The following is a 13,843-nucleotide window of genomic DNA, read 5'->3' as shown; positions in this document are numbered from 1 at the left end:
GATCAGAGACTTGAATGTAAAAGGTAGAATTATAGGAGTACTGCTTCATAACCTTGCATTTGGCAATGCTTTCACAATAACACCAAAAGAACCAGCAAGCAAAAAAATAAGTTGGGACTTCATTAAAATTTAAAAATTTATGTGCTTCCAAGGATTCCATCAAGAGAGGAAGAAAAAACCTAGAGTGGGAAAAATAGTTGGAAGTCCGTATAACTCAATTGTAAGATGATTGTAAAATGAGCAAAGAATCTGAATAGATATTTCTCCAAAGATGTACAAATGGCCAGTAAATGTGAAAAGATGCTCAACATCATATCACTAGGGAAAAACAAATCAAAACTACAACGAAACACACCACGTATACTGGGATGGCTATGATGAAAAACAGACAATAAGCATTGTGAGGATGTGGAGAAATCGGACCCCTCCGACACTGCTAGTGGAAACTGCAAACGGTGCGGCCACTTGGGAAAGTAGCTCCTCAAAAAGTTGAACGCAGACTATGACTCAGCAATTCCACTCCCAGGTTCATACCCAAGATAAATGAAAACATACATCCACACAAAAACTCACATGCATATGTTCATAGCAGCATTATTCCTAATAGCCAAAAAAAAAAAAAATGGAAACAACCCAAAGGTCCATTGAGGGATGATGAATAAATAACAATGTAGTATATCCATACAATGGAATGCTATTCTGCAATAAAAAGGAGTGAAGTACTGATACATACTACAAGGATGAGCTTTCAAAGTACTGCTAAGTGAAAGAAGCCAGTCACAAACTACCACATGTCATATGATTCCATCTCTATGGAAAAATACCTAGTATAGGGAAATCTACATAAAAATAGAAAATGGGGCCAGGTGCAGTGGCACACACCTGTAATTCCAGCAACTTGGGAGGCTGAGGCAGGAGTGCAAGTTCAAGATCAGCCTTAGCAATTTAGCAAGACTCTATCTCAAAAAAAGGGGGAGGGGGCTGGGGATGTGGCTCAGTGGTTAAGTGCCCCTGCGTTCAATCCCTGGTGCCAAAAAAGAAAAAGAAAAAAAGAAATAGAAAATGGGTTAGTAGTTACCTAAAGTTGCTTCTGATGGTTGTACAACTCTGAGTATACTAAAAATCTTTGAATTACACACTTTAAATGGGTGAGGATTGGATGATATGTTATCTCAATAAAACTATTACAAAACAAATTTCCAACATGAGCAATTATTTGAAGAACGTTTACCCATTTGTCACACTATTTTGGTCTTTATTTTTTTTCCTAAAGTATATTCTTGCTTGCCTTATGAGTCTGACGATGCCAGTTGTAGAAGCCCTTAACTCTTAAGCTACTGCAATTTTCTTTGACAATCTGTTTATAATTTTCTTATGACTTCATTAGTTCAGTTTTTCAAATAATGGTTTTTGCCAGGCACAATGGCACACACCTATAATCCCAGCAGCTTGGGAGACTGAGGCAGGAGGATCACAGGTGAGGCCAGCCTCAGCAACTTAGTGAGGCCCTAAGCAACTTAATGAAAACTTGTCTCAGAAAAACAAAAAGCCTGGGATGTAGCTCAATGGTAAAGGGCCCCTGGGTTCAATGCCCAATAACCCCCCCCCCACAATAATAAGGGTCTTTAATCAGCGGTTCTGTCCAAAATGGATTTGTTGATATGTCCTGAGGCCAAGAATGACCCCACCCTACTCCACCAGTGGTCTGTTTATATTTGGGAGAGAACTTAGCAAGAGAAAGCATTTTCCCAGGTACATGGCATGGAGATTAAAAAGATGCTGGCTTGAATATAAAGCTATTCTGAGCCCTAGAACACCAGGGGAGGGATTTGGGGCTTTTAGGAACCTGCCTGTTCACAGAACTGAATGTGATGTTCAGGATCATGTTAGAATGAGTCCATTTACTTCCCTTGTTGTTTGAAATTGAAAAATAAGTGAGAAATGACTTGGTAACAGGGGTTACACAGGTCCAGGACATTCTGTGCTTCCCCAATCTCTTTGGAGGGTTTCAAATCCTCTCAGCTCTTACTTTCCGTATAGCTCTACCCACCCCTGACCTCCATGTTACTAGCCTCTTCAAGGGAAGGACCTAGAACTCAGGCTGAGCTACACTGTCTGCCAAATGAGCTCCAGCAAGAGAAAGCCAGGTCAGGCCTGCTCCTTTCCAAAGAAGTGTCAAATGTCAAGGGCAGGTGTTTTTGGATGGCACAAGGCATAGGTTGGAGGGTGAGAGGCTTCCAGGGTAGAAGCTACATGGTTCTTTTTATATTGGGAGCCCTGACCACTTCCTATGAAGCATGCAGTTAACAGGTCACCTCCAAGTGACCAGTGATAGCTCCTGGGCCAGCTGTCGTCAAAATGTTTCTTAAAAACTGGTAGGTAGTCTGAGATAAGGAAATTCTGTTGTGTTGGAGTTATCTGGGGTTCCTAAACATAGGAGACCTGCTACTTAAATGATCAGCCTGCCCCATGCATTCATCACAGAGTTGAGTAGTTTGCCTGAATGAGTTGCAGAATGGAGCCGGATGTAATGGGAGCTCTGGATCCCTCCCCACTCCCTGTGTTCTTTTTTAATTTTTGGTACTGGGGATTGAACTCAGGGTCACTCGACCACTGAGCCACATCCCCAGCCCTATTTTGTATTTTATTTAGAGACAGGGTCTCACTGAGTTGCTTAGCTCCTCACTGTTGCTCAGGCTGGCTTTGAACTCCCAATCCTCCTGTGTCAACCTCCCAAACTGCTGGGATTACAGGCACGTGCCACCAGGCCAAGTTCCCTGTGTTCTTCAAGCTAATACTCTACCCCACCCCACCCCCACAAGGTGAAAACTGAACAGGGAAGCTTTCCTACCTTTCCTACCTTGAACATTTAGTCCTTTGTCATGTACAGGATCTCAGTTGACCAGGACCATTGTGGGGCATGCCACAGGCTCCCATCTACCTCATTTGTACTGCCACCCAGTCTCCCCCATAACTTCAGCTACCTCTCAAGTCTTCAAGGCCATGGCTGAATGAAAATGTAACTACAAGCCTGCTTCCCTTCAGCATTCAAGCAAAGCTTTACAAAACTGTACATTCCTGTTTTGAATGTGGTTGAGCAAAAAAGATTTTTCAAATTATCAGGGCTGCTTTGTATTCCCCTGGGACTGCACCTTTCACAGTGTCGCCAAGACAGAGAGAGAGAGAGAGAGAGCAAGCAAGAGGGAGTGCAGCAAATTACCCCTGCTACTTAAGCTTTCATAAGGAAATTGGTTTAGGGGATATTTTCTTTGTTCTTATTTTCTTTGGCCCTCAGTGGGGGGAAAGTTCATTTTCTTTCATTGGAAACTATGTTGCTTTTTAAAAAATGAAATATTCTCTACCAAGCTCTGCATTTAAAAGTGCTTGTAACAGGGCCACACTTGTAATCCTAGCACCCTGGGAGGCTGAGACAGGAGGATCACAAGTTCAAAGCCAGCCTCAGCAAAAGTGAGGCTCTAAGCAACTCAGGGAAGTCAGAGACCCTGTCTCGAAATAAAACACAAAATAGGGCTGGGGATGTGGCTCAGTGGTTGAGTGCCCCTGAGTTCAATCCCGGGTACCAAAAAAAAAAAAAAAAAAAGGTCCCTCCCATACCCATCCACCCTGTGGCAGGGCCAAGCTGAGGCAGGCATCAGGCACACTTGCTGACGCACTCCAGCAGCTCCATGCGGATGGCAATGCGGACGTGCCAGCCCAGTGGGATCAGGCGGATAAAGCGGGAAATGATGGGGGGCCGCAGCAGGTTCTGGACTGTGGAACTTCTATCTGAGTTTCCATAGAAGACCTAAAGAGAGGAAGGAAATCCTGTTACCATTACATCAAGGGAGAGAAAAAGACAACCAACTATTATCTGGAGTCAACTCCAACTTTGAACCATGGAAAATCCTAGAAAGTAGTTATAGTGCAAAGAATTTACAAGTACCCTGTAAAATCTGACCTTTAATAATTGTCAGCACCTACATGCTTGAGGCATTTCTGAATATATGAAGACTTTTGGAACTACACCATCCAATGTGGTAGCCAGTAGCATCTATTTAAATTTATATGAATTAACATTAGATGAAAATTCAGTTTCTCAGTCACTTTTTTTTCTTTTTGTAGCACCAGGGATCAACCCCAGGGTCTCATCCATGCTAGGCAAATGCTCTACCACTGAGCTGCACCCCCAGCTTCAATGTATATCATTGGACAACACAGATATGAATATTTCCATTATTGCAGAAAGTCCTATTGGGTAGCACTGATAGAAAATACCTCTTGCCAGGTATGATGGCACACATCTGTAATCTCAACTCCCTAGGAGGATAAGGCAGAAGGATCACAAATTTGAGCCCAGCCTCAGCAACTTAGTGAGACCCTATCCTCTATCTCAGAAAATGAAAAGATCTCAGAAAAATTTAGTTCAGTGGTATAGCACCCCTGGATTCAATCCCCAGTACCAAAAAAAAAAAAAAAAAAAAAAAAGCTTTTTGACTCTTACTGTCAAATTTTGTGTTTTTGTTGTCTGCATTTTGACAAGACAGTTTAAAAAGCCCATATCATACTTACAAGAAGAATGTTCCCATGTTTCAAAGGTATCCCAAATGGACTCAAATAGAAACTTGTGCCTGGCTCTGAAGCTGTGAACCAGAGCTGAAATGTGTGTTCCTACTTTGATACTAGTGACAAGTATGTTTTAGACTTGGAAAAATATTTTTTTAAACAGATAAAAACTGGAGGGTGGTATCATAGAGAAAAAAAGGATTTGATGCATAGTGTTTTTCAAGAAGTAGCATGCAATGGAAGTAGCATGCAAAAAGATGCAATGGATGTTTGACAGTATTTCCAAAGAAATCATTCTTTGCATTCTTCCCAGAGTCATAGTGTTCTCTCCCACGACACGGGAACACTTCATTTCCTTTTGAGATAATCTCCTGAATTTGGCCTTAAACATCCACTAACCAAAGCTGGCCTTATCGCATTGACAAAGGTGTCAACAACATATACTGGAGGAAAGACAGCCTTTTTACAAACGGTACTTGGAAAACTGGATATCCATATGTAAAAGACTGAAACTAGATCCCTATCTCCCATCCTGTGCAAAAGTCAACTCAAAATGGATCAAAGAGCTGGACATGGTGGCGCATGCCTGTAATCTCAGCAGTTTGGGAGGCTGAGGCAGGAGGATCACAAGTTCAAAGCCAGCTTCAGCAATGGTGAGGCGATAAGCAATTCAGTGAGACCCTGTCTCTAAATAAAATACAAAATAGGGCTGGGGATGTAGCTCAGTGGTTGAGTGCCCTGAGTTCAATCCCCAGGACCAAAAAAAAAAAATGGTATCAAAGACTTAGGAATTAGGCCAGAGACTATGCAACTGCTAGAAAACACAAGGGAAACACTTCAAGACATAGGCATAGGCAAAGATTTCATGAATAGCTCTAATAGCTCAAGAAATAATAGCAAGAATTGACAAGTTGGATTGCATCATATTAAAAAGCTCCTACACAGTAAAGGAAACAATTAACAGTGTGAAGAGACAACCTACAGAATGGGAGAAAATCCTTGGCAACTACTCTTCCCACAGAGGACTAATAATATCCAGAATATATAAAGAACTCAAAAAACACCAAAAAATAAAAATAACCCAATCAATAAATGGGCAAATGAACTGAACAGACAGACCCTTCCGAAAAGAAGACAAATGACCAACAATTGTATGAAAAAAAAATGTTGAATATCTTTGTCAGAGAAATGCGAATCAAAACTACACTGAGAATTCATCTCACCCCAGTCAGAATGTCTATCCTCAAAAATAAAAATAATAATAAATGCTTGAGCTGGGCATGGTGGTACACATCTGTAATCCCAGCAGCTCGGGAGGCTGAGACAGGAGGATTGCAAGTTCAAAGCCAACCTCAGCAATGGCAAGGTGCTAAGCAACTCAGTGAGACCCTGTCTCCAAATAAAATACAAAATAGGGCTGGGGATGTGGCTTAGTGGCTGAGTGCTCCTGAGTTTAATCCCTAGTACCTAAAAATAATAACACTGGTGAGGATGCAGGGGAAGAGGAACCCTCATACACTGCTAGTGGGGATGTTAAATTAGCACAGCCACTAAGGAAGTCAATATAGAGGTCAAAAGCTAAAACTAGAACTACCATAGAATTCAGCTATAGCACTACTGGATATATCTGAAAGAATTGAAGTCAGCATACTTATACAGGTAACTGCATACCCAAGTTTATTGAGGCACAATTTACCATAGACAAGTATTGGTGCCCATCAACAGATAAAGGTATAAAGAAAATGTGATATATATACACAATGGAGTATTATTCATCCATAAAGAATGAAATTACGTAATTTGCAGGAAAATGGGTGGAGCTGGAGGACATCATTTTGAGTAAAATAAGCCGTACTTGAAAAGATAAGTATTGGGCTGGAGATATAGCTTTGTGGCCAAGTGCCTGCCTAATATGCATAAGGCCCTGGGTTCTATCCCCAGCACCACCAAAATAAATAAATAAATGAATGGATGTCAGGCATGGTGGCACACGCCTGTAATCTCAGCAGTTCAGGAGGCTGAGGCAGGAGAATCAAAAGTTCAAAGCCAGCCTCAGCAATTTAGCTAGGCCCTAAGTAACTTAGTGTGACCCTGTCTCTAAATAAAATACAAAAAAGGTCTAGGAATGTGGCTCAGTGGTTAAGCTCCCCTGGGTTCAATCCCTGGTATCAATAAACAAACAAATAAATGACATGTTTTCTCATGTGAAATCCAGAAAGAAAAAAAGATAACATGAGAAGGGAGACTATTCATTAGCAAGAAGGATATTGGGGCAGGGGAGAGAAAGGCTGGAAATGAAGGGGTAAATGATCGAAATGTGTTATCTGATGTATGACTATAATATAACGAAACTAATATGTACTAAAAATGAAATAACAGGACAGGCCTTGTCTGCCATGATCTTGCTTTTCTTCCCAGTAGTAACACCTAATGTTATCCTCTCTCAGCTGTCTGTCCTGGAGTTATTCCAATCAGGAACCGGATATAGAGGGGACTATGGAACAGGCTCCACTAGTTTATGCAAATATCAGAAGTGAGTGCCTCTTTCAAAGAACAATGACTATCAAGACCTGTGCAAGAAACACAGGGCTTTAATATGTGGATGCTAACCCAAAACAAGGGAGTGTGGCTAGGGCAAGAATAGAAATCCAGTGGATTATAGACAAAGGGGAATGAAGGAAAGGGAACGGGAGGGGAAGAGGAAGGACAGTAGAATTAATCGGACATAACTTTCCTAGCCTTGTGTTGGAATACATGATCACGGTAATTCTACAACACGTACAACCACAAAAATTAGAATAAGTTATATTCTGTGTATGTATAATATGTTTGTCCTGGAGTTATTCCAATATAAAATACATTCTACTGTCATGTGTAACTAAAAAAGAACAGCAACAACAAAAAGGCACGGGGCTTGAAATAGAATCCTAATATCTTTTGGAAAAGCCAACTAATAAGAACAAAAATGAATTTTTATGTCCAAGTATCAAGATGGTTTTTTCCCATTGTGTCCAAACTCCTCAACCTCATCCATGAATGTCATACTTTGCAGATTGTCATCAGACTGACCACAAAGCCTTCTCATTCTCAGCCATACAGGTCTGCTTAACCTAGTCAAATGTCAAAATGAACCTGGGTAATTCCTTACTCTTAGGCAAAAAATACTTAACATTTCCAAACAGGTAGTGAATTTTTAACTCATTTTTGTTCATTTCAAATATTTATAGTCAGGAATCTAATGTGTTTAGTTTGTGATGAAGAAGACTTTGGTCTCAGTTTTCAAAGATTAATAGGATATAGGGTTGCCCAAAAGTTTAAGTGTCTGTTCTTGCACTGGTGGAATCCTTTTAATAAACACTAGTGTGATTAGGCAGCTAACTTGCTAGGTTGTCAAAAGGTTTCCAGCATTCAATCTCAGATCAATAGTAAGGAGAGGCCATATCTATACAAATGCATGATTATCTACCTGTGTCTGTAATGGATCAAGCCAAACCCATGAAGCAAAGTGTGTTCAGTGATCCAGTGAGTTTGCAATACTCCCTATAGCCAGTCTTGGGTCTTTAGGCAACCATGCACTGATAGAAATCAGACAAATATTTCCTTTGCATAAAAGAGCAACATTCATTCACAAACTGCCAGGCACTAACACGACAACCAGGAAAGATCAAACTGAATTGCAGGAAAGAAGCACAGATGACCCACTCTGCCATGGGATTAGTGCTCTGACAGAAGGTGACGAACACAACACAGGGATAAGAGAGGAGTCCCCTTCGGTGTATGCCGAAGATGGGTTTTGGGTAAGCTCCACTTACCCGGTTGTTTCCAGTTTGGTCCTTATAGTAAATCCAGTTCAGGCTCTCATCACTCCTGTACTGCACACTATACTTGGTCATCCACTCATCGATGTCACAGCGCCCCTGGGTAAGGATCCCTGAAATCACCTTGATCTCCTTCAGATCTATTTGTAACCACTGGCTGCTGTCTTGGAACTTGGAGAGCCACGCACACCTGCCAGAAACACATCAAGTCACCAGGAGCCTTCCCCTGTGAGTGCCTGCAAATAGCCAGCAAGCACCAGAAGATACCATCCCCCAGTTCAAGTCTTTGTACCTGCCGTAACCCATGCGTCTTATCCTCCCTCACCTGACCATCTGTTATGGTTTGGACGTGAGGTGGCTCCCAAAAGCTCATGGGTGAGACAATGCAAGAAGGTTTAGAGGATAAATGATTGGGTTAGGAGAGCCTTTACCCAATCAGTGAATTAATTGCCTACTAGATTAACTGATGGTAATTGAAGGCAGATGGGGTGTGGCTGAAGGAGGTGGGGCATTATGGGTATGACTTTGGGTATATATTTGTATTTGGCAAGGGGCAACTCTCTGCTTTCTGATCATCATGTGAGCTGCTTCCTTCTACCATACTTCCAGCATGTTGCTCTGCCTCACCTTCAGCCCCAAGGGATTACAACCTCTGAAACTGTGAGCCTCCAAATTAACTTTTCATCCTTTACAGTTGTTCTGGCTGGGTCTTTTAGTCACAGCAGTGAAAAAGCTGACTAAAACACAATCTTCAAGTCTCAGATGAAATATCTTTTACTTAGAAAATCTTCCCTGGGCCAGGTACAGTGTTGCACCCCTGTAATCCAAGTGGCTTGGGAGGCTGAGACAGGAGGGTCACGAGTTCAAAGCCAGTGTCAGCAACAGTGAGGTGCTAAGCAACTCAGTGAGACCCTGTCTCTAAATAAATAAAATAGAAAATAGGGCTGGGTATGTGGCTCCGTGGTTGAGTGCTCCTGAGTTCAATCCCCAGTACAAGAGAAAAGAAAGAAAGAAAACCTTCCCTGGTTCCCAGGAGCAGTGGTGCATGCCTGTAATCCCAGGAGCTTGGGAGGCTGAGGTGGGAGAATTGCAAGTTCAAAGCCAGCCTCAGCAACTTAGTGAGGCCCTAAGTAACTCAGTGAGACCCTGTCTCTAAATTAAAAAGGAGCCAGGGATGTAGGGATGTGGCTCAGTGGTTAAGTGCCCTGGTACCTGGTACAAAAAAAAAAAAAAAAAAAAAAAAAAAGCCTTCCCTGGTACTTGCAATGGATGAGATCTCAGTTCCTTCTTCATTTTCCTCACAAGGCTCATCACACTTACTGAATAATCGGTTGTGTGCTGATGTGCTTACAGTCTGTCTGTTCCTCTAAACTGTGCACCTCCTGAAGGCCAGGACCTTATCCATCCTGTCCACTGCTATACCCACAGTCCTTGGCACATGGAAGGTACTCAGTATTTGTTGAATAAATAAGTGCATTCTGTGCCATTTGTTTATTAGAGAAACCTATTTTTTTTTAAGGTATATGGGAAAAACAAAACGGAAAACCACCTGGGACTGCACTACTTACCCAAAGCCTTGACTGTTGAGCCGAGCCTTGTTTGCAGTCCATGAGGAATACCAGCCCACATACTGCTCCGGATTGGAGCAGGTGATCTGGTCTGGTGTGACCTCCCCCGACTCAAAACCCAGGGGCTTGTGATATGGGCATTCTGGAAAGGAAAAACAACGCACATTCAATTCAAACATCCATACCTCTAGCCAGGCACAGTAGTACACACCTGTAGCCCCAGCTGCTTGGAAACTGTAGTGGCATGTAAGCCAAAAGTACAAGGCCAGACTGGGAACAGAACAAGACCCCCATCTCAAAAAGAAAAATTAAAAACAAGCCCTCCCACCACCACATCTCAGTACTCAGATGATTGAAGTAACAAAGCACCTTATCTTGTTTGCAGTGTGGAAATGGAGAATGTTTTACTTGTCAGCAAGGAGGTTCACAAAAGCCTTCAAGTATTTACTGCTCATGCGGAAAGAGCATGAAGGATGAAGTGAAGGGATTGCCATAGAGACTCAACGTTCAGAAAAGCAGAGGGAAATGGTTCTATGGCAACCTCATGGGGGGAGGGGGATTTGAGAAATACTCCTCCTCCACCAACTTTGAGACCTAAACACTAAGAGGTACTCGGTAAAAGAGCATATTTAAATGTCAGACATCTTCAGTTCCCTCATTAGCTCGCAGGTTTAGCCATGCTGCATGATGACATCAGGGTCTCTAATTGTTCTTGGGCAGCAGATGATGCCAATTATAGGAATAAAACAATGGTGAGCCAGCAAGAAAGGCAATTATATATTGACTTCCCACTTGTAAATTGCTGTTTTCTCACCAGTCTAATGCAAAAAATAAAAATAAATAAAAATAGGTGAAGTATACCTGAGTGACTATTGAATACGGATCAGCTGAAAGACACTGCTTTTTCCAAATGGAAATAACCCAAATTGGGCTATCTGCTGTTTCCTCGTATCGACAACAGTATTGGGTTACCTGATCAGAGACTGCCAATTGCCAACCCAACCACCATTTCCCCCTTCTTTTAGACTAAAAAGGCTTAATTTTATTGGTGACAGCAATGTGGCCAGCTAAAGAGGCAATCGTTTGCAGGCTTTCTTGCAGTTAGAAGTAACCACATGACATAATTTCTGACCAGTGAGATGTAAGAAGATGTGTGCTAGGGATTTGTGGTCAAGTTTTGCTTGCCCCTTCTTTCTCCCAGTTGTCTAGATTGAAGGACCTGATAGCTGGTGTAACTGTAGCCATCTTCTACCATGGGGTAAGAAGAACTATAGAGCCCTCAGCCCTGATATTCTTTTTTCTTTTCTTTCTTTTTTTTTTTTTTTTTTGTACCAGGAATCGAACTCAGGGGCACTCAACCACTGAGCCACATCCCCAGCCCTATTTTGCATTTTATTTAGAGACAGGCTCTCACTGAGTTGCATAGCACCCTGCCATGCTGAGGCTGGCTTTGAACTCACGATCCTCCTGTCTCAGCATCCCAAGCCACTGGGATTACAGGCATGTGCCACCATGCCCAGCTAGCCCTGATATTCTTAAGCAACTCTCTATCCCATAGTCTTTTTGCCTTCTGAGTCAAAAACTAATTCAATAGCCACTCTTTTGGATATCTCTAACTTTAACAAAACCCAATTTTTAACTGAATTGCTATAGAAAACAAAGGGTAAACTTATATAAATACATTTGACTAATTTTCTGATTGTGAATGGTAAACTCCAAATGAGGCAAAAAAAATTATTTCCTCCATGTGTGCATGTGTATATTTGAGTTCAAGCTGAAGAGGTAGCCAGGTGCAGTGGTGCACACGTGTAATCCCAGTGACTCAGGAGGCTGAGGCAAAAGGATCACAAGTTTGAGGCCAGCTTCAGCCGCTTAGTGAGGTCCTGTCTCAAAATAAAAAGTAAAATGGGAATGGGGGTGTAGCTCAGTGGTACAGAATCTCTAGGTTCAGTCCTTAGTACCAGAGGGAATTAAAAAGTTGACATATTTACTGGGGTATCATCATCTGTAATAGTAAAATGGAGAACTGAAGTCTTTCTAGATAATTTTCAACAGTCAATAAAACTGAATGGAGCATGCAAAAGCTTGAGTGCCATCCTAAGGCTCCAGAGTACCTGCCAAGAGGGTCATGTCCTGCCTCCAGCAGCTGAAGACAGGACAGCACTAGCCTCCTCAACTTTTCTGCCGTAACGCACCAAAGGAATAGGCTGGAATTCCACCAGCATCTACAACTCAGAGGGGCTGGGGGAGAGGGGACAGTATTTGTAGTTTATCAAGTCTCCAAGACTGTGGGAGTCTATTAAAATAATGTCAATTCCTGGGAGAGAGAAGAGGAGTGCTTTTATGGGTCACTCAATCATGCCTTGCATGGTAGAATCATCAGGGGAGCTTGTTAAGAATGCAGTTTCTAGGATTCCATCCCCAGAGTTTCGCATTTTTAACAAGCACACTTTCAAAGTGCACTTTGAAAACCTTAGCCTGCCAGGGAAGGCGTTTTGTGGGCTGGAGCTTCAGAGGACTGAGTGCCCATGGGCTCCCACGCTCTTCTAGTTCCCCCAACTTCCTTCCAGCCTGGAAGACAGGCTTGAGCCACCTGAAGGAGGGGGGTGAGTCCAAAGCATCAGAGAGCAGGGTCTCAGTAGGGCTCTTGGCTGTTACTTAACCCCAGCTCTCAGCCTTTCTAATCTGTAAAATTCTAACTGTAGATATCTCTAAGGTCCCTTCATCTTTAACATTTGTAGCATTTGATGACTGAACTTTTATTTATTTATTTATTTATTTTGCTCAGGGCCACCAGCTGAGAGAGAGGAGGTGTAACAGAACAAGACCCCTTGTCACCACCCCTCCCAATCACCACCTTATGCCTGGCATTTTGCTCTTTCTCTATTTGCCCCTCCACAACTCTTTACTTATTTATTTATTTATTTTAGATGTTGAAAGACCTTTATTTTGTTTATTTATATGTGGTGCTGAGGATCAAACCCAGTACTTCACAGATGCTAGGCAAGAGCTCTACCACTGAGCCATGGACCCAGCAACTCCCTTACAACTCTTTTGTCTGCCATATTTCCCACATCTAATGATTAGGAGTAGACTCCAGACTCAGAGGGGCAATGTCCTTAAAGGCCTGGGAAGGCTTTTCTAGCTTTTCGATCTAAAAACCTGTTTATCGAGGCTGGGGTTATGGTTCAGCAGTAGAGTACTCGCTTTACACGTTCAACGCCTAGGGTTTGAACCTCAGCACCACATAAAAATAAATAAAATAAAGTTTGAAAAAAAAGCTGTTTATCCAGTTGTGGACCCTGCACTCTCTCCAGGGCATGTGACAGTTGTTTTTTCTTAAAAAAAAATGTTTTTAGTTGTAGATGGACACAATATCTTTATTTTTGTTTATGGTGCCAAGGATTGAACCCAGTACCTCTTGCTTGCAAGGCAAGCACTCTACTGCTGAGCTACAACCCCAGCCCAACAGGTGATAGTTTTATCATTATCATGGCCTCAGGTGGCCTCTGTGAATCTATACCTTACTGCCAGATCCCAAGTCTCAGCCCACTGATCCCTGAAGATTTTCCAGGGAATTATTTCCATCCGGGCAACTCAAAGAAGTTTGGTGTGTTGTACATCCAAAACAGCCCTTCAGTGTCCAACCTCCTGTGTGGTGCTCCAAGTCTCATTCCTTGATACCCCCAGAGTACAAGGCAGAGACTCTAGACCAGTGGGGCTTGGCCTGGGCTGCACCTTGGAATCATCTGAGCAGCTGGAGGTGGGGAGGCAATCAGGACAAAGCTACAGGTGATTGTAATAGGCATTCAAGGTCACGAAGGTCTGTTTAGAGCCAGTGAGGACCAGGATTGGTTCCCACTCTTAAGAAAAAGAATAGATTAAGGTGAAATA

General features: G+C 42.4%; 1 protein-coding gene across 1 annotated transcript in view; it reads right to left on the bottom strand.

Annotated features, from left to right (window-relative positions):
- Nucleotides 1-3,652: 3,652 nt before the first annotated feature.
- Rs1 (retinoschisin 1) overlaps nt 3,653-13,843 on the bottom strand; it is a 31,523-nt gene continuing 21,332 nt past the window's right edge. Inside the window, exons 5-7 of the mRNA XM_026396767.2 lie at nt 9,950-10,091; nt 8,376-8,571; nt 3,653-3,805 (exon numbers count right to left, since the gene is read on the bottom strand). Of these exons, the coding sequence (XP_026252552.1) occupies nt 3,653-3,805; nt 8,376-8,571; nt 9,950-10,091 (491 nt within the window). The remainder of the gene's footprint in view (nt 3,806-8,375; nt 8,572-9,949; nt 10,092-13,843) is intronic.

This window comes from Urocitellus parryii, chromosome X, assembly GCF_045843805.1.
Source record: "Urocitellus parryii isolate mUroPar1 chromosome X, mUroPar1.hap1, whole genome shotgun sequence".
Classification (NCBI taxonomy): domain Eukaryota; kingdom Metazoa; phylum Chordata; class Mammalia; order Rodentia; family Sciuridae; genus Urocitellus; species Urocitellus parryii.
Note: the sequence above shows the minus strand (reverse complement) of the source record. Positions and strands in the feature narration are given on the sequence as shown.